General features: G+C 41.2%; 1 protein-coding gene across 1 annotated transcript in view; it reads right to left on the bottom strand.

The window, feature by feature from the left end:
• Window positions 1-21,370, bottom strand: part of ADCY5 (adenylate cyclase 5) — a 222,248-nt gene that overhangs the window by 56,261 nt on the left and 144,617 nt on the right. The window contains exons 4-7 of the mRNA XM_062578953.1: window positions 6,942-7,053; window positions 6,622-6,749; window positions 2,810-2,968; window positions 1,655-1,796 (exon numbers count right to left, since the gene is read on the bottom strand). Of these exons, the coding sequence (XP_062434937.1) occupies window positions 1,655-1,796; window positions 2,810-2,968; window positions 6,622-6,749; window positions 6,942-7,053 (541 nt within the window). The remainder of the gene's footprint in view (window positions 1-1,654; window positions 1,797-2,809; window positions 2,969-6,621; window positions 6,750-6,941; window positions 7,054-21,370) is intronic.

Raw genomic sequence — 21,370 nt, 5'->3', positions numbered from 1 at the left:
TATTTTACACGTGGAGGGTCAAGGCATAAAGACGTGAGTTCCCCAAAATCAAAATCTGGAATGGGATCCAGATCTCTCCTGAGTCTCTGTCCAGTCTCCTAATCACAAGACAGCCTTGTGTTTTAAAAAATACATCATGTCTCAAGTGCTCTAGGTCTCTGTTTTCAAGTGTTTTGTTTACACAGGGAGCAGAATCCTGACGTCTACTGTAGCGTTCTCCTTTTCTCTCAAGAGAGACCTTCAGTTCTCCGTAAGGACAGGCAAGTGCATGCTCCTGATTCAACAAGTCAACATAGCTTCTCCATCTCTGAAGATAGGCCCTGACCATACGGCTATTTTGCTTTATGTTTCTAAATGTACCCAGCAATGAAGAAGTGTTTTAGGTACAAACATCAGCTGGCCCACTGACAGGCAGCGATGCTCAGGAAACAATAATCTTGCACTGCAAGCCCAATCCTCTTTTGAAGATTGACAATTGTTAACGAGATTTATCTGATGAGCAGACAAAAAAACAAAACATCAGCCTCTTCAACAGATGATAAGGGATTTTCTTAGAGATTTTCACACAATAGCCATTAAGAAGATTTGAGGCTTTCATTCTCTCTGGAAATGAGGAAATGGTAGCAAACAATTTCTATATAGACGTTACAGTTATTCATAGTAACCATGCTATTGGAACACATCACAAACATTTAATCTTGTGGTAGCCATATTTATGGCTATGGGAAGGTTTAGTTGTTTTTATATTCAAAAATACTTGAAATGCTTTTTCAATTCAGGCCAATCTTTATATGCTTGCCAGTACTTTGAATGACAATGCAGTGTCTATGTTGCACAAACGCCTTACAGAAACATTACTGGGTAGGCTCAACTAGATGATCAAAAGGGTCATTTTCTGGTCTTATGGTCTATCATTATTTGAAAGAATACAAACTAGTAAGCCCATTTTGTGTTACTGGCAGTTTCACCTCAAAAATAAGATTTATCAACTGAAGTCCACTTGAGTTTGACTTGACTCAAGTTCAAATCAGTAGTGCCCTAGTAGTCTTATTCTGTACAGCTTGACTCATTTCATACTGATGAGTATGATCTCATCCCATTGCCATAGTGGTCATTCATCATTACAGTGGGCCAAATCTTCCCATCATCAGAAACAGACCTTGAAAAATGATGGTAAGAACTGCCCTAAAGGGGGAAGCTTTATATTCGAGGCAACATGGTGAGCATGTGGGCAAAAGCACCTCCATCTGTACTCTGATACTATAGAGATCTTTGTGTTTTCAATCTATTGCTTCATATTACAGCCTAACTTGCACAAATATTATATTTAATTGAAAAAAAACATATCTGTATTAACAACATTCTCACAATGATTTTGAAAACAACTGAGGACAGATTCTTTGATAGAACTAGGAAGTGCTTTGCACAGAAACTTTGTGAATAAGGTGGCTCTGTCCCCTTCTATGCATGTGGAATTTCAGGAGCAGGAAAGTGAAACAGGAATTTTTGTCACTGGAGGCCAGCTGGTCAACAGCCCTGCAGAGAAACAGTCCTCATTCATATAAAAAGACCAGTGTTCACTCTGCTTTGATGTGCTACAGGGCATTCAGCTATTAAAGGTGTCTAAAACTTGCATTAGTTTGTTTGATCTTACCCGTTTCTGGCTGCACCGTACAATCAAGAAGGTCTCGATACTGTGCTCTTTCAGATAAGCATTGCGTTCCCCACCAAAGCCTAGCTCCACCTCATAGTCTCCATTTAGATAGTTTAGAGTTGCTTTTGTTATGTGGATGCGCCTTGAATGAGACAAAAGACAAATGGGTTTTGTAGTCTCTGAAGAGTTATTACCTGTCTATAATGACTGTTCCTTTAACCAACTGGTCCCATGTACTGAAACAAACAAGTAGTAAGAAACTATTTAGGCATGATGATGACTACAGATGTAGTGCAGGACTTCATCTATTTTTAAAGGAAGCAGGAAAAGAGGTTATCTTCTTAAACAGAAGTTTTCATATTAAACATCTTCCACTTCAATTTATAAATATCTCCTTAGATAAAACACACTCATTCTTATATTCACTTTGCTCTAACATAGAGCAGATATCCTTTTTCAGAAAATATATGCATTTCACAAGGATATCTATATACACCGGATGCATGTAAAATATACTATAGCATATATCTTGTTTGTTATATCATATTAATCACTGTGGTACCAGTGTACCTTGTAGAGGTATCCTATGACGTATCACAGCATTATGCTTTCCTCCAGAGTAGAGAAAATGTGGAAAAGCATGTAGAGCAATTTGCTCACAGGAACAACTCAGTTGGTTCATAAAGGGGTGAAAAAGAACTGATTCTGATCTCTCAAAAAATGTTTCAAAACAAAAAGCTAGTCTAAAATAATGCTTCTTAAAATACCCACTGATAGCCAGTATGCTCTCCAGCAAACACTACTAACATACAGTCACATCTCTGTAACCATGACCAACTCTGCTAGTGTTTACACAGAGAATTATTAAATTCTGTTGTATTTATCAGCTTTATTTCACAGAGAATCAGTTCTTACCGTAAAAGGATCTAGTAGATTCCACCTTGGGATCTAGTAGATTTTCTGTAACTAAAGACACATAGAACAGAACAACCCTGCCAACATCTGTACATGTTTAAAATGCTACATCCACAGTTAATTTTACAACAGACATACAGACTGCCTGAACCTCTCTTCCTCATTTTTAAATCTTGCTATGCGATGTCAGAAGCAAAATGACAAATGGATTAACATGAAAAGTTTGATAAAGCAACTTACCCAGCTTTGCCCCCTGCTTCCATGTGGTTGGCTAATGTAACATCATTCGACCACACATCAAATTGCCACTTTCTCAGGCCCAAGACCCCGCAGTGAACTCTTCCACTATGGATTCCAACTCTCATGTTGACATTTACTCCTGTCACCTCCCGGACTAATCTGAAAAGAGATATGGGAAAAGAAGCACATCACTAAGAACTGCATGGTCATAGTCAGTGGTAAAATCTTAAACTCAGAATTCAAAAATCCATAATGACCTACACAGTATTCAAGTATACACAGAGTGCAACCACAACACCAGGAGAACAAAACAAAAATGGATAGGCTGTGCTGCACTTTGATGGTCTGTCTGGCTGAGCAGAGTACTAATTAGATAGAGGAGTCCTGGGGGTAAATCCACCAAGGCCAAGTTGGGAATTCATTACAGAATTCCTTGGGACAGTGAAAGGAATAAAGCACTGGTCTCTGATCTCCGTACCAAAGCTGGACATAACCTGCCAGACTTCTGACCCTCACTAAAAATAATAGCCCGTTGCAAAGAGTAAAATAAAATTATTTCAGAGATCTTCATTTGTCTGTATGGCACCAAACATCAGCTGTTCCACAAATGAAATATGATATTTGTGTGAAATACCCCACTGCAGCTGGAAAGCTCAAACAGAGCTCACAGTTGCAGTCAGAGCAGCAAACCAGAGAACCACATCCATTGCAGTCACTCCAAACAGGCAGTTACAAATACTCATACTCTGCTTTTAATGAGGTCTTGGATGGTCTGCTTACTCCCAAAATGACTGCTGAAATACTTTGTGGGTTTTGCCCTTTTAGGGCAAAAGTTATCTTCACGGACTGTTCACATGGAAAATATATTCAGGAATATGAGTAGGGGAAAGTCTTGATGAGGCCATCAGAACAACTCAGCTTCTTTTTATTGCTGGTCACATCATTCCCAGAATATCACTATTTCACAGGGAAAATCAGAGCTTTTCTGTGTGTTGTTAGTTCCTTGTAGTGTGAAGTTGTACTTCGCACCTATCAAATTGCAAGCCTATTTGGCTTTCCAGTTCACCTAGTCCTTTCTGAACTACAGCCTCTTGATAGGTAAGTCCTCCCAACTTCCTAATGTCAGAACAATTCTAGTATTTATGCTTTAGTTCTTAATGAAGACAAATGACTGAAGACAGACCAATTCTGGAATATAGTTCACTCCTCACAGCTTAATATGTCCCTTACAAGACTATTCAAGACTCCTTACAATCCCTATCTTCTCCTTCTTCATTAGTTGCTTACAAAAGTGACATTATTTTTATTAACAAGCTGCTGAGACACTGCCGCCCTCCATAGCAGGGAAGGAAAGCTCCATACAGGTAAGGTGCCAGAGGCTTATGAACTAAAAGAGCTTCAACCACATCCCTTGACAGAGCAATAGGAACTGGGGTAATGAAAACAGTTGCAGCTGTAACCCTTGGAAGGGCAACTGCAGCTGCAGCGTGTGTACAGCACTGGGGTGGGATGAAGAACACACTTGCAGGAACACTACAAACCTCAGGCACTCTGGGCCGAGCCACATTACTGACAAGACCAAGCACTTTCTCCCAGTATAGCTGTTAAGAACGTGACTTTTTTCAGACTTTACAGACAAATGAATGAGCTTGGTTATCCTTTATAGACAAATGAAATACCCTTTGCTACCTTTATTTTTTTATTCCATTTATACCAATAGCATAGTGAATATAATTCTGTCTTTCTGATCTGGGGCAACACTCCCTGCTGTTACTGTGCACGTATCAAATAAACCTATGGACATGGCCCAGCATTGGTGAAGCCTGCAATTCAATGTTCAGTAAATATTTGTTACCTTAATTGTGAAACCTTTTATCTTGATCCTTAGGGCAGGAGGAAGAGGGGGAAGCAGATGCAGTCAGAACAGAGAGTTACATTCCAGACTTAGATAATGTTGTTAAATATGTTCACTATACATCAAGTGCAAAACAAATTTTAAAGGCTGATTAAGAGCTATTTGTAAACAAACACCGAGAGCACTTCAGCTCCCTGTTTATTCCAACATAAGGTGGGTTACAAGTTAATCAATGAAGTCTAGACATCCCAGGTGTTACCTAGCCTTGTAGGGGATTACAAAGCAGCATGTCTATGCATTTCACCAGGCCACACAATGTAGAAAGTGAGACTTTTCTGGTCAAACAATGTACACAGTATGTCCCTCATAGGCAGGTGACTAAGAATCATGCCTCTTAGCATTTGACAATACACTTCCTCATCTGCTGCTTAGTTATACTCTGCAGGAAAGGCAAAGGATCCTTCCAAGGGCTATTGAAAACCACTTGCTTGAAACTCCCTTTATTTTGCATTTTGCATACAAACCCCAAAAGCAGACTGGCACAAAGCAACACAGTTTAAAACTGGGAAAGGACAGATAGTAAGTCGTGATAGTGCACACTGCATACAAAGCAAAGGAATGCTGCTGCATACTGCTCTTTGAAGGGGGTCTCCTATGGTGAAAACTCTGCTTTTTAAACTATGCACTAGTCTTGTGAAAATGAGGCTGAAAAGTATGGGTGTGCATTCGCTTCCTTGCAGGAATCATTATTATTAAAATGTACTATATGAAGCTCAACAAATACATACTTCTAGTTTTTATCAAGATGAGATGGAAATTCAATCAATTTATTAAATGGAATGATAGAACTGCAAAGAAATCTCATACTTTTCTGTTAGTACCATCAACACTTTAGAAGCTGCTTTCACAAAAGAAAAATTAGAAGAGAACAAGGCAAAAAGAAGCAGAGTCTCTGTGAGGCCAGGATAGGGTAGATGTTAAGGTCAGCTCAGTTACCATTCAAAACTGAATGATCATTGTACATAAACTTTCAGTAAGAACGTTGACATTGCAGCCAGAAAGGAGGACATATAAGACAAGATGGATAATCAGAAAAAAGGTATTACAGAGGCAGAATCAAATTAAAAGACTTTAATGCCTTCAAGATGACCAAACAGTCTCCCTTCCCTGAATTCTGGGAGAATTGGGATATGAAAGCCCACATTTGATGCAAACAATATTCAATATGCCCTCCAAGTAACAGGATTAGACATGGATTGTGTATTTGTTACTCTTTAAGAAGACAGAAATGGTCAGGACAAATAGACTGTCAGTCTGTCAGACTGTTACCTGACCAGACTGCCAGACTGGCCTCAGGAGTAGGCAAAGCTTCAGAACACAGGAAAAGCTAAAGACAGAGAAATAAATGGTAAAAAATAAAAACACCACAGGTCTATCTCAGGTTGTGTCTGACCAACATGATAGCTTTCTTCAATAATTAATTTGTCTAAATTAAGAAAGCCTTGGATCTCACCTATCTGGTATAGGGGCACAAGGAGAAGGAGTAGTTAAACTAGAGAAGGGAGAGCTTAGCAGAGGAAATGCGAAGCAAGAGAGAAGCTGATTTAAAGACAAGTGCAGAGTGACTGCAATTCAATAAAGTGATTATTAATCTTATCACTTCACATTTCTGTAGCTTATTGGAATTCCCATTTGGGAATGAAACTTCCACTGACTACAATAACCTTTGCCTTTCTCATTGGGAGATTCGGTTCTGGTATCCACATGGCTGTAATGAAATTAAGCATCTCTCTGCTGTAAAAGCTTTGCCATGTTCTGCTTTCTAGTGAGTCTCCCTCTGTGCGGGAATCAGTTCCCTGGTTTGGCTACCTAACTATTAATGCAAGGAAGACCTAACTGGAAAGCAAATCTGCTTACTATTCATTCTGAAATTCTCCATGGGGAATATGGTACTTACGAGATGGCCTCTATCATATCCATTCCCATTTCAACACAGCAGTGTGCATGGTCAGCTCTTGCTTCTGGCAACCCAGACACGCAATAATAGCAATCACCCAGAATCTTGATACGTAAACAGTGGTTCTCCTAAAAAAAAATTATATATATATATAAAATAATAATAATAATAAAGGAGAGAGAAGTATTCAGCTTATCTTCATACTTGTAATAGCTTGCCTTTTAGGGCAGTGAATATTTACAGAAATCCAGTGAACCAGCACAGTATGTCATTCTTGTAACAGGAAAAAAAATATATCAGAATTATAATAGAAAACTTACAGCTGCTAGCTTATCAAATCTGGCAAAGAGCTCGTTCAGCGTCATGACCAGCTCCTGAGCAGTGCACTGGGAGGCCAGACTTGTGAAACCCTCTATGTCTGCAAAGAGGATGCTTGGGAAAAAAGAGAAAAACAAATAAAAGTGTCATAAAATTTGTGCCAGTATTTGTGCAAGTTCTGAGTGGAGGTCCGGGGGTAAGGGGATGTGCATGAAATAGGACTGTTCCAGCCCTCCAGGAGCAAGGAGACGAGCACCCCCAGCACCACCTTAGGCTGCCGCCTCTGTCACAGGTAAAGTGCTGAGGGGCATGGCCTCATCCCCTACGAAGATTAGAAAGGGGCAACAAAACCACGAGCCTCCCATACCCCCACCCCTGTCCTGGGTCCAGAAAATTCACAGTATGGTGGGAGCTAGTGGGAGCACGACAGCGCTATCAGCTGTCACTCATAGCAAGGCTCTCCCGCACAACGAACGAGCGAGCCCAGCTATCAAGTCAGCACTTACCCGTTCTCTCCACATTCCTCAATCTATCAGCTCAGTAATATCTCCTCTGCTTTAACCCTGCTGCAGAAAAACCACATTCCTCTGCCCGCTTCCCGCACTGCCAAAGAGGAGCCACAAGCTACCGCCCTCCTCTAGTGAATAAGCTTAACCGGCTTACCGCAGCCTTCCCTCCCGCCGCAGCGGGCTGCTTTCCCGCGCGCGCCGGGGCCCCGCAGCCGCCTGCGCGCCGCACGGGCCGGCGGCCACCAGCTCCTGCGAGCTCTGGGTGAGCCAGGTCGGCATTGGGGGGCATCAGGGCGAAGGCTGGAGCGCAGCAGGGCCGGCCGGCCGTGCCCACGCACCCACCCCGGCGAGGATTTTTCTCCTGCTTTTATGCTTTTTTTATTCACCATAGAAGAAAATCTGCTCTAAGCATTGCTTATCTTCTTTGCTTTGCTTCTGAAGAGCTACAGAAATAATATTACCCGTTTATCCTACATCTTCCAGCTGGTTTAGTCTCCAAACCACTTCATAAAAGCATATACGTATAGTCACAAGCTCCTCTCACTAAGGCAGCGACGAGGCATTGCAGGACTTTCTGCAGATCGGCACGAGCAGCCCAGCGGAGGCAGCCCTGCTCCTGCAACAGCGGCGCCGAGCCCCGAGCACCAGCCTAGCGCTGCCTGGGGCTGCCCTCTGCAAGCTGCAGGGACTGCTTGGAAAGCAAAATGGTTTGAATCACAAGCATGAGTAACAAATTCACTGCAGTTATTCAATTCTACAAAGATTCTTTTTGCAATCTTTTTCTGGAAAAAAGATTTTTGTCTCGTTGGTAGTTATTACAGTTGAAACATTGATTTGCAATCACCATAGCCATTACACTAAATTTGAAACCGCTCAGTATACTAAGTAGCAGACTATGTCTATATCTATTTACCTATAGATACCTAAGGAATTATACAAAACTATAAAAATTATTTTAAAACTATTTTAAATTTGTATAAAATTTATATACACACATTTATATAAATACAAATTTCCTAAGATATACTTGTATATCTTATTCTATTAAAGCAGCGGCTAGCTGATTTCTTCTTTGAAGCTGATTATTGTATCAAGCTGTATTTGGACAGAAACAGAAATGAAAAGTATAAATAACATGCAGTTTAAGAATTGTTTTCTCTTTATAAAATAAAGCTCTAACATGCTTTAGGCAAATTGGAGAGGCTATGTTTTCAGTTTTAATTCCCCACAATGCCTTCAGACAGAAAGCAAAGAAAACAAAAATATTTTCACAAGCATCTTTTGCAAAAGTTCTGAAACAGATTTCAATTCTGGCATATTTTTCTTCTACATTTCAACCCCAATAAATCATCAACCAAACATATTGCATTAAATATTTCTTTGCTAGTCAGACTGAAATTAAAATATACAAGAAAAATGCAAAAGGAAGAGGACAAATGCAAGCATGTCTGAATCAAAACATATTTTGCCGTTTTTAAAAACACTTGAAAAATTACACACAAAATAAATCAAGATTTCACACGCTTACAAATAAATATGCTTGAAACCAACTAAAATACTAGAGACATTCATATTGCTCACTATGCAACTGAAGTATGTTTTAATACGTATTGCATAAATAGGAAATTTCTCTAGTTCTTGTAGCAGTAACAAAATGTATCCTGTTGTAAGCTGAAAATGTTGATAATGGTTCTTTAATAGTGTTGCTAATTTTTCAGGAGTGGTCTAGCTGTCAGGCACAAAGAATACAACATAGCGAACACAGAAAAGCAACACAAGCCCATCTATTCAGAGGGAAGGGAATTTACTCCTGTTTCAGCACGTGGCTAATTGCAAAACTCCTGGCTTGCGGACACGTTTCCGCTCTTTGCTTGCTGGCATGCTTTGACAGACATAGAGGAGGAGCACAGAGCAAACGGTACTCTGATGGTCAGACAGCAACAGGTATCACCGAAAACACTAAGCACGGATGCCCTTAACTGCCTCCTCCTGCCTGATTCAGAAAATTAGTGCTAGTGTAGTGTACTAATACACACAGATAAATAACCCAAAGATGTCCCCTCCTTTGCCCATTACTATCATGCTGGAAAAATGGATCAGACATTCTTCGAAGTTAAATCACCGCAATATTTTCCACCAGTTGAATGAAATAATCTGCAGAGACCTGTGGAGCTGAGCTAAGCACAGATTTATGCATTCTCAAGTTGAAATATTTGCTTACAACATTTTCTTAAACTTGTACTCTTTTACAGGTGACCAGCAAAGCGCCTTTGTTCAAATTCAGCAGGTGTCTCCTTCAACTTGATCTTCATCTTGCAGTTACAGGGCAGTACAGTTGCAAGTCAACACGCAGCCCTCTGGCTGAGTGCTAGAAAACTAAATTATAAGTAGCTACAAAAGGGTTTATTACAAGAATAAAACATGGAAAGGTTGGATGATGGGACAGCAGCAAAATCTAAAGTTAACACCACCTGATGCCTCTGGTTATAAAGCTAACATTCACCACATGTGACGCTTCTCTGGATGAGTGTTTTGTTTGAGGAAGGTGAGATGCATGAAATAGTTTCAGCAAAACTAGTTTTTATCATTTTGGAGAGGAAAGTCAAGCAAAAAACCCCTTTAATTTTATACAAAGTAAAGGAATGCATTGCAAGATTTTTTTAGATTCTTTAAGTCTCTTCATGCTCTTCAACATGGACACGAGGCTTAGCAGTAAAGAAGGGCTTCATGTGGCATGTGCCTTTCGCTGTTTGCATGGAAGCCTGCTCATAACGGCTTACATGCTAGGTGCTTTGCGTAATTCAGTTTTTGCACACTTTACAATTATCAAGAAGGCATCTACCTGCAATCTTGGTAAGATGCTACCTGAACCAAGCATGATGCATCACCTTTTCCCTCTTCCCTATCAGCTGACCAAGCAATGTGTGTACCAGCTGCAGCACCAGAGCATATTTCATTACAGGGATAAGACAACTGTGGGATTTGCTCTGCCCTTGAATATCTAGGCCACTGTCAGGGGATCCTACACGGGCTCTCAGTGTTCCCTTCCTGGCACAGAGGCTTCAGGGAACAGAAAACCTCACCAGGGTATGGAAAGGAGTGTGTGGGAGATGGCAGAGGATGGGGCAATGATCTGAGAAGTGAAGACAGAGAAGGAAGAGACAAGTTTGTGGCAGCAGCCTGGGGAAAGAATAGCACACGACCATCACAGAAAACAGCTCTTTCGAATAGGAATTCAGGCTGAAGCCTTTCTGTTCCTTTGCGGTCAGCAAAGAGCTCTGAAAGCCACTAAATCACATTTTTACTCCTTTTGCTTAATCTGTTCCCACGGCACACTCCTGCTAGCACTGTTCCAGCAGCCAGAACAATCCCTGGGTTTAACAGTCCAAACCCTACCATAGGGAGAGGAATGGGGATCAGTGCACATGCTGCCATGCCATGCTACTTCTGTTTTTTCCCTTATTAACCCCAGTAATACTTAAATTCACCCTCCTCCCTGCAAAATATCCAACAGCCCAGAAATAACTACAAAAAAGTGATTTTTTCTTACAAAATCCATCAGAAAACAGCACGTGAACCTCATCCCATGTTTAGACTGAGCTTTTCTTTAGAAAAACACCTGCTATACCTCCTTACACATGCAACATGCCTGCAGTGGGGTTGGGAGAACACCTGACTGCACTAACACCATGCAGTCCTGCCAACTTACTTCATGGAGAAAAAGAGCCTTAGAAATTTAATTGCAGGCCTTCCTCCCACCCTCTTTGGTCCTTACTCCATAGTCTTTCATTTCAGACTATCCTTAGCAACAAAAAGCTTTTATTAAAGGATAGTGGTGATAGATGATTGAGATGAAGGGCAAGACTCAAGCCAATTATTTGTGAGTCTTCAGAGAGCAAGGACTTTCCTTGCTGGCAGCAGCACAATGCCAGTAATAGGCCTTCTTTGTGCCAAAATTCAAGATAGACTGAAAATTTGGGGTAAACAACAATGGTCAAGAAAAGGCCAAATGAAATGATTGCGATAGCTATGAAATCTCATGGGATAAATAGGTGAGTGGTTTAAAAGTACTATTAGCAGAAAGCTGCCTGGAAGGGAATGATCATACAATCTGCAACCCAGGTTTCAGCAACAGTTATCAGCCCTGGTTCCCAGTCCCTTCATCTGGAAGGCCACGGCTGTGTGGAAAAAACAGTTTAACAGGTAATTAAAATGTTGTAATGGCTTCAGAGCTCTGAATAGATTTTCCATATTGTCACTGACTTCAGAATTACCATCTGATGGGAGTCTGTCCAATAGGAACCAGGGCATGACCTTGAGAAAGACGAAAAAGGGCTTATTTCTGGGAAGGACAAAAGAAGGGGAGTTATCTTTCTCTCTTATACATTTTTTCTTTTTTTTCTTTTTTTTTTTTTTTTCTTTTTTTTTTTAAGATTACTGCTGTTCAATTTTGGTTGAAAAGTACCACAAAATGTGTTATGGGATAGAGGTGGATACTTTCCTAAGCATAATCTCAGCTCCTTCTTCCAGCAAGGACTGGCTCAAGATTTCACAGCTGTATCCGCCAAACCGAGTTTTGTGGTTGTTCCCCTTATGTGGCTCACAACAGCACAGGGGAGGAAAGATAAAAGGAAGCTTGGCTAGCTCCCAGCTCCTGCCGTCCTTCCCTCCGCTTCGCCCAGGCCCTGCTGGTGGCCAGGTAGCTGAGACACCAGGAGGACCCACCATCTCACAGCACCGAGGCCGGCAGTGTGAATGCCCCCAGCCGCTTGGGCTGCTGTCGCAGTCTGTGCCAAGGACTGTGCCACTGCAGCTAGGCTGCTACCACTGCAGATCATTTAAAACTAGCTCCTGTAATTCAGGTGGTCGTTGCTGTGACTGCTCTGCTAACGTACCCTGGGGCAGAAGCAGGGAAAGCTCTTCCAGATGGCGAAGGAGAAGGGTCTTATAGCAAGAGTGCAGGAGGCGAAGAAATGATCCTGCCAGGAAGCAAAAGAATAAGTAAGGAACAGGAAGAGCTAAGGACAAGGCGCGAAGCAGCAAACCCACATGAGATTTTTAGAAACCACACACACCTACAGAGAGTGATTTTGAACTACAGCCTTAAATGACTGAATCTGACAGAGTTATCAAAGGAGGGACATGACACAGCCAGGTTTCCCTGCAAGTGCAGGATTATTCCAAATGCTAAATTAAATCATCAGTGCTTCTAATGCAAAAACAAAAAAACAGTCGTGTTCTATTTCAAGACATGTGCGTGCCACGCACGCCAGCCACAACATAAATCAAGTAAGGCAAGAAACACAAACCCTATCACCATCACAACGGTAATGCCAGTCATGAATATAAACACCATGTGTTACGGGAAACTGAACACCACAGGCACTGCATGGGAAACAGAACAAAACCCCAGACTCGGTGAGCTTTAACGACTTACAAAAACAGCAAAGTGCATCTGACTGCATGCAAATCAAAGCCATGGTGTTCTTCTGTAACTAATGGCACTGAACAAGTGAAGAGAAAGTTAATGTGGCATAATGAAATAATCATTGTGCACAAAATAGACACTCACTAATTTGCATTCGTGAGCAAAGGTGTAGCGCAAAAGTCATTTGCTGTAGACACAATATGCCCATGTCAATGATTTTACCAGGCTAATTGGCAAGACAGTGACTACGCTCGCTGCTGGGAGTTTTGCATATTAGTGAGTGATACTATGAACAAGGAAGGAGAAAGAAGGATGGATTGAGATTAAAGACGCAAAACTCTCAGTTACAGGGTTGGGCCCTGTAACACAAGCCTAGGTTTTCCTGAGCAGTTTGGTAAATGGCCATTTTTCACACCTGGACATTCATTTAAAAGCCAGCTCCCAGTCAGCAGTGGGAGCCCTGAAATTATTGTCCAGCTTATGCTTGAGTAACATAAACATAGTGTTACGTTCAACTAGAAGGACCCAGAGGTGGCACGAAGATACACTCAGTCTCTCTTTCCTAGAAGAGTCACTTGGGGATGACAACAAGGCAATGACAACAAGGCAATGACAACAAGGCAATGACAACTCTCCAAGAGAGCCTGCTGTCTTTGTGCACTCATCCTGTGTGCAAAAAAGATTTCAGCTTCCAGAGTCACAAAGTGAGAATCTCACAGTGCACATAAATTCCCCTTGGAATAGCAACAGCAAAAGAACAAACCAAACCGAGAGGAGAACAGGTTTACAGCAGCGGCTCAGGTATGTCGTACAACGTGGCTGTGGCTCAGGGAGCATGCGTAGGTACAGCAGCACTAACCTGAACCAGGACAGCAAAGCCCATCTCAGGAGGAAAATCTGGCCTGCAGAGATCACACTATGCTGACTGATGACATGGTGACTGGTCCAGCGAAGGCTGCTAGCTAGGTCCAAACTAACTCAGCTCCTTTAGCATGTCAGCTTTGCTTGCTTGCTAGGGACGTCTACATGACAAGCTTGTGTCTTGGTCTTAGCAATACAAAATAAAATAAATAAAAAAAAAAGTTCTCCAGAGCAGCAAGACACCAGACACAACAGAGGTTAAAATATTCCTTTTCTTACAGTCATGGAAAAAAGTGAAAAGATAAACTTTCTCTTTCCTAAACTTATATGGTCATTTTGCAGAAGATCCGTTTACTTTTGGAAATCACTTATTATTTCGAATGAGCTCTAGCACTTCAGCTGGCACAGCTCCTCCTCAGGAAGCAGGACTTGGACATGCACAGTGACATTGCTCCAATTTAGGACCAGTCATGCTGGCTTCCACTTGCTCAAGAAGACAAGATGACACGTGTGCACAAATGCTATGGTAAGGAAAGTAGCACATCCTTGAGAGAAAGAGAGTAACACAAGGCAGCACAGGAGGAAATAAACACAAAAACACAAAAACCCTAAAAAGACAAAAGTCCTGAAAACTACAGGCATTTTCACCCTGTTCTTCACAGCAAGAGACACAAAGCCCCCTGTCCACCAAAGCAGCCAAAACATAAACCAAAACCACATCCCCTATTCAAGAATTGCATTCTGCAAGACCATACTAATCCTAATTTGGTGACAGTGTAAGAACTGACCTAAAAGCAGGAGACCAGGTGGATCTCAGAGGCAGCCGTGACAACGTGCAGACGGCAATCCACATTGCAACTGGACAGCAAAAGCTACCCTCCTTGCAAAGATGCAAATGTTTACTCAATTTACCCATGCTTGCTCCAACATAAGCATTACTGAGCGGAAGTTAGAACTGCTAGGGGAGACAGATGGAGGAAAACATATTCAGCATAAACTCTCAGCATTTGTGACTTCATCTCTGCCTGCGTTAGTGATGTGCTTCTGGGAACGCCCACGCGTGAGCCTCTAACCCCGCTAGCCCACCCAAGAGCCAGCGCAAAAAATGGTGCTATACTCGGTGATCTTCATGTCGACACCAGTGGTCTGTCCTTCACTATCACTATAACAAATGAGAAGAATTTAAGAACCTGAGATAACCAACCAGGAAGAGAAGACTGCATCAACCCTAACAGTGAGCACAATTTTCCTATGACCTTCCTAGGTTTGCAGAGTACAAGCATTGAGTAGCAACCCCAGTTATCAGAGTTTGCTTATAGCAAAGTAGCATCAGTGCTCATTTTTTATTTTAAACATGAAAAACTTGCTTCCCTCTCTTTCTAAATGTCTTAAGTTAAAAGATTTTCCTATTTCAGCAGGCTATCTTTAACCAAATTGATTCCTCAATGGAAACAGGAGTAATAAATAAACTTTTGGGAAGAAAAACTATTTGAGGAAGGCAGAACAAATATAGATAGATATGCAGTGGCTACTAGCCAAATTATAGGTGGAGTACATTATAGATATTTTTGAGATGAGTGGAAGGAATTTTATTACTCCATTTTTATTACTCCATCGTCACAAGCCAAATTAGATGTCACTGTCTGCTGAACATAAAATAGAAATCCAAACAGCCTAAATCAGATTTTGGGTTATTAAGAAGGAGCAAATTCAGACCTTTATCATGTATCTAAGAAGGGACTGATGGGAATGTGAAAACATTTTCCAGTCATTTAGGTCAGGGGAAAAATCATATATGTGAGAAGGGTGCCAAATCTATTCCAACTCAGATGCAGTTTAGGAAGGCAAACTCTAAGGATACACAGAGCCTTTTGCAGAAAAGCGCAAGGGAGCCTTACCTTTGCATAGCTTTGCTATCAAGGTGCCAACCTGTGCAAACAACCATGCTGAGAGCAGAGTATAGTAGCTCTAATTCTGGGCTGCATTAACGACTATACGTCTTTGCTCAGAATAGGGCCAGACTCACTCTGGCCTGTCTGGTGCACAAGGCTGTTGGCATGTTTGTTCACCCAAACTGCAGCAGGATAAATCCACACCAAAATAAACCTCAGATCCATTTGTTCTACAAGCCTGAAATTCCAAACAGCGTACAAACCAAAAAGGATAAGTCATGGCCATTTCTGGTTTTCAAACTTCAAGTGTGATTTTGCTGTGAATGTTCCTGCAATCTGTCATCTGGCTTTAGAGCAATCTTGCCATCAAAAGCCTGCCAAAACGCAACAAGAACAAAGTCAGAGCTGACAGAACTCTCCAGGAAGGGGATTATCCATTAGCACCATGGCTGTAAGAGGCTGGTGCTATTTCTCCTTGCCGGGCTTTGAGAGGACTGCTCGCAAAAGTGACTGAAGCCACGAAAGCAATGCAACAGAAAAGAAACAACCCCAAACTTAAATATTAAATGAAGGACGACCTGTTGCTGAGAGGCTGTGGGCCAACAATCAATCATCTGTCAGAGAAGGCAACAGACTTTTAAATTTTGGCATGGCCACTTAACAGTTTCATGCTTCTATCTTGAAATAACCGGGTGAAGCACAAGGGATAGAGATTCAGTAAAACCCATCTAATCAAGTTTGAGGTGCTTTCTGTTATTTAGTCCAGTTCTTTGTCCTTTATGCTGAAAAAACACGCTTTTCACACCTATTCAAATCACATTCAGGCTGTTCTTCCCTAGTATTGTGGATATTTAGTCAAATAACAATGCTTTTATGCTCCTTACCCAAAAAGCTGCAGTAATTCTGCACGTCGTGGTCATTTCAACCTAACCTTACCCTCCTCCTCATTCCCACCACTAGCTTCCCCAGTGTCCTACCCCTTTGCGATTTATTTGCTTTGCAAGTTCTTTAAGTCAGAGTCTCTTTCACTTTTCCTGTTGGAAAGTGAGTGCATTATGAAAACACTGCGTTAGCATAGACATGTAACTGTAACCTTAAAGATCAACTATACCTTTCCTATAGTTATTTAGTTTTTCTCCAAAGAAGGAGACCAAGGTATACACAAGTGTACCAAAACATGCAGAATGTTTCATGGGTAACTTGAAAATGGACAAGTGATGTGATGTTCTGTACAGACAGATACCTACCACCCATATTTTGGAACTTACTACGTCAATAATAGCAAAGTGGCCACTCATAGTGACGAACGATCACTGGGGAATAGGAGCCCGATACTTTCTGCTCCTTGGAGCACCCAAAAGGTGAGCTAATCCCCTGCCTCCTCTTTTGTATATTTAAATTTAATCTAATGATTGAGTTTTTAAAATGACACTGGTGAAACTGGAAGCAGACATGGACCAAGGAATACAGAGAAACTTAGCAGGCCACAACTATTAAAGGCTACTTTTCTAAAACATATTAATGCCACGTTAACAGAAATGAATCTTAAAGTTAAGACATCTTCCTTTGTTAGTTATTCTGAAAGGTAGAATTGCTGTCCAAATAAAATGCTATAGCTCATTAGCTGAGGGATCTTGTTCTTAGTTAATAAACAAACCTGATAATAAATTTAATAATAAAATGTTTAATTTTCAGTAAGAAGAGAGATTGGCCTTTATTTCATAATGAAATGAGAAGGAAAAAATCCCGCAGGAAATTGAAGTCATGCCATCTGGGTATTGTACACTTCATTAATATTCCTTACTTGATAAGAACCAGTAATTACAAGATACACAAAAGTCATGAGCAAAGTTCTCCCAGCTTTACAGGGGCTACAATTTAACTTCAAGGGTTTTGTTTCCTTTTTAAAGGCCTACCACCACATCTCCTTTGATCAACAGCACTTGAACTAGTATGTATCTACATTTCCCTTTGGTAGCACAGAAAACTCTAGCTGTCATGAAGAAACAATGTAACTATAGTGAAACACTGTGCAATCCGTATCAGCAGTAAAACCTCCTGCACTTAGAAAGCAGTATTGGTAAACTCGTTAAATAAGTATTTCTATGCAAATACCATCCTATAGCAGGGAATATTACATTCTACGTATTTATATTATATTGTAGGTATATAATTTTCTATGTAATACCCCTAACTACCTGGCATTCCAAATACTTTGCATAGATACAATATTTCATACATATTAAGGTGTTTTATCTACTTTATGGCATTCCAATTATATACTGTAATATCAGAAAACATCTGCACCACTTTTGTTTCTATTTTGGTGGCTTACATAATAGATACCCAGACACCTCAAATCCAATCTTTGACAACCCATCATCTGACCTCATGGTCAGTTACTCAGCTGTCTCTGCCTCAAATTTATTTCTTTATAAAATAAAATTGACCAGTGTATCTCTAGCTTCTTAGAGCATATAAGTCTTCAAGTAAAACAGCATTGGGAAATGGCTAAAATAAGGAGATAACAAAAAACATTTTGAATTTTACAAATATGTAAAGAGAAAACAGACAAAGAGATTGGCCCACTCCAATCAGTGGAAAAAACACACAAGCCATGGCACAAAAGACATGATATATTACAATTTGCAGCAATTTTGGCACTAAACGTGTGTTTCAAACCTCAAACACATTTCAGAGAAAGGCTGTGCAGACAGAAAACAAATTTGTGTCCATTAATACAATGTGTAAGCACCCTACAAATCTTCAAATTCAGTCACCAGCACTACAAAAGCAATGCCAGCCATCCTATTTTACAGAAGCAGCAGTATGGTATACAAAGAAGATATATAAAGGGGCTTCAGGCCATGTGAAAAAACTATGGCAAAGTAGGAACCTGAATCCTGGCCTCATCAATCCAGGGAACATCTGCACAAAACAGTTTGTGGAAGCGGGGACAGTGGCAAGGCAGGTCTGCCCACTGCAAATGTCAGCATTTTTAACTTTTAACGGGATCTCCCCTGATTTCTGCAATCACTGGTTTCTTCTCATAATGAAGAAGGCATATAATTTTATCTTGATTTCGAGAGAATTACTGTAATTGCCATCACTAGAATAACAGGTCTGCATGTAAAGAAAAAGCTTTTTTCTTGCATGCTCCACTGGAAAATTTCATTTCCATGTTAATGCATTAAGATACTTCACTAAGCCATTTGCCTGCTACTCTTGATATTTGCAAAATATCATCTCCAAATGAAGCTCCCATAAACAGCTATTAGTTTGCCACTGTACTATTATCAATAAAAGCAATAGAGTCTGACCAGATCTTTTCTGTAACACAGAGCCACCTTAGAGATTAATACCATCTCAAATCATAAAAATAAGAGGGAAGTTACTGGGTCAGACCTTTCTACCCATGCAAAAACAGTCTAGCTTATTTCTGCTCACCTTATAAGCCCCTGCTGTAGCAGCAATTTTGGTCTGAAGATTAGAGGAAATGAAACAAAGTGCCTGGCACTTGAAAGGATAAGCTCAGCTCTGACAACAGCAGGTGTCACAACTTTAAAACACCAGTATACATTCATCTACTGTACACCTCATAAAATTAAATGCAACTTCAAGCAAGGAATGAAATCAGAGACACAGCTTGCTAGTGCGCGAGTGTTGCCACGGCCTTTCGCCAAGCTGCACGAGATGGCATTAAGCTGCCGCAGTGGACGGGTGCCCATCTCCGGACTGCCACAGCTGGCACTGGAACTGCGGCTGGTGAGTCACAGGACAAACTGGCTGGGACGTTCTCCGGAGGAGATTCTGGCAGGCCAGGGAGAAATACACTGACAGAGCAGGAAGAAGTTCGAATAAACTGTCTTATACGAGACACAAAACTGGAGCATGCAGGTCTTTGGTCAGTAATGCCTCATCTACACTTGAAATTTATTCTACGGTATGTTTGTTAGCTGTCACAGCAATATAGGTGCTGTCCCAAGCATAGATGCATTCAGGTTTCTAAACAGATGCCTTGGATTAGAATAATTTTCTCTTCAATATAGGAGCGGCCATGACATATGCATACACACAACACATGCATATATACATATATATGGTGGTCTAAATCAATGCATCTGTGCTGTCCCTCAAAGAGCTGTATCGCTTTTAACTGTACTAATTACCGGGGTGCCCGTTCCCACTGTGAGCATGGCCAAAGGCTGTCAGGCTGTTCCAAGGGGGTGGCAAGGGCAGAGGAAGGAAACGCAGCACACAACCAAAACAGGAACGGTAAAGATCTTTGAACAAATTGGAATTTGCAAGACGCACTCTAAGGCAAACAGCAGCTACGGTGTTTGATGTTTGTGTAGCTGCTTTTAATGCTCCTATAGTTCAGATATCAAGAGACGATTCGCTATTCTGAAGCACCAAGCCACTTTCCGGAAGCCTGAAAATGCTTAGCATAGCCAGACTGTTTCTTATAGACCACAAGAAAGAAGCTTGCAAAGGAGCTAGATTCTAAAAGCCAGGGCAAAGGAAAAAAAGAAAAAAAAAGAAAGAAAGAAAGAAAGGGGAAAAAAAAAAACCACAGCAGCCCACACAGCATCTAATACTGGTAGGCTTAGTGCTAAACAGCAGATGATTCTTACTGAATAACTGCCCTAGATTTTACAAACAATACAGGGAACAAAAATAGAAAGCCATTTACATATTGATGTTAATAACTTTATTTATAGTGTCACAGCTAGAGCACAATAACTGCAGCCATGGCTTAACTTGAAAGCCATTCACTGTGGAAGAGCCAGACAGAGACTCTTTTCCCAGGCCTTATGCAACTGAGAAAAAATGCTGTTGTCAACAGTCAGTCAACAGCATCTTTACAAACAGAATCAGAAAAAGTTAACAGCAGTCAAACATGAAAGCAAACTATCCCCAGAATCACACTGGCCCCGGCCCTTCCTTGGTACTTCACACACACCGTGGTTAATCAAGCAAGCACTACTGATGCTAGAAAATCTAATGAAGTGATTTATTTTCACTTCAGTTTTAAGTCTCTTTATAGCTTCTTGCAGGAATACTTGACTGGTTATTTTGGTGGATTAGGAACTATAGACTGGGCTCAGACAAGTCAGCAGCTACAATCAGAAAGGATGCGTGGCCAGTATTTAAGAACATCTCTGTCACACTTACGCTGCCCACTATAGGACCCCAGCCTATCTTTGCAGGGAGCCAATACACCTGCCAGCTAAAATACTAGCAGCCAGTCATAACAAACCAGTGCACCTTTAAGGAACAGAAAAATATACACATACTTACATCCTTCATTCCCTAGTGTTCTGTAAACGCCAACTACATATAATGGGAAAGAAAAAGACAAGCTAGGAAACTGTCTCTTAGGACTGCTGCCTGAAAAGTGAGAAAACACAGCTCTGATCTTCCCTCTGCCTGAACAAGACAACAGGCTATTTTGGACAGGGAACAGGGGTGCTCTCAGGACCTCATGCTGCAGCTGCTCATTATGTATAAAATACTCAGAATCATTGGAGGCAGAGACAGCAAGCAGCACTGCCCGCACTGCTGGTTACGGTGCTCTCTGCGACGTGGGACAGCGGGATTCCAGCTGCTGCTCCAGGGTTTCATTCTTTTACACACAAGAAACAAAACAGAGTTAACAAATGAGCAGAAGGACAACTTATTTAGTAGTCAGGGCCTCTCCTAGGCCCTCAGAGATGTGGACTCAAACGTCCTCCAGCACA

The sequence above is a fragment of the Rhea pennata genome, chromosome 6 (assembly GCF_028389875.1).
Source record: "Rhea pennata isolate bPtePen1 chromosome 6, bPtePen1.pri, whole genome shotgun sequence".
Lineage (NCBI taxonomy): Eukaryota > Metazoa > Chordata > Aves > Rheiformes > Rheidae > Rhea > Rhea pennata.
The sequence above is the reverse complement of the archived record's forward strand: the minus strand, read 5'-3'. Positions and strand labels throughout refer to the sequence as shown.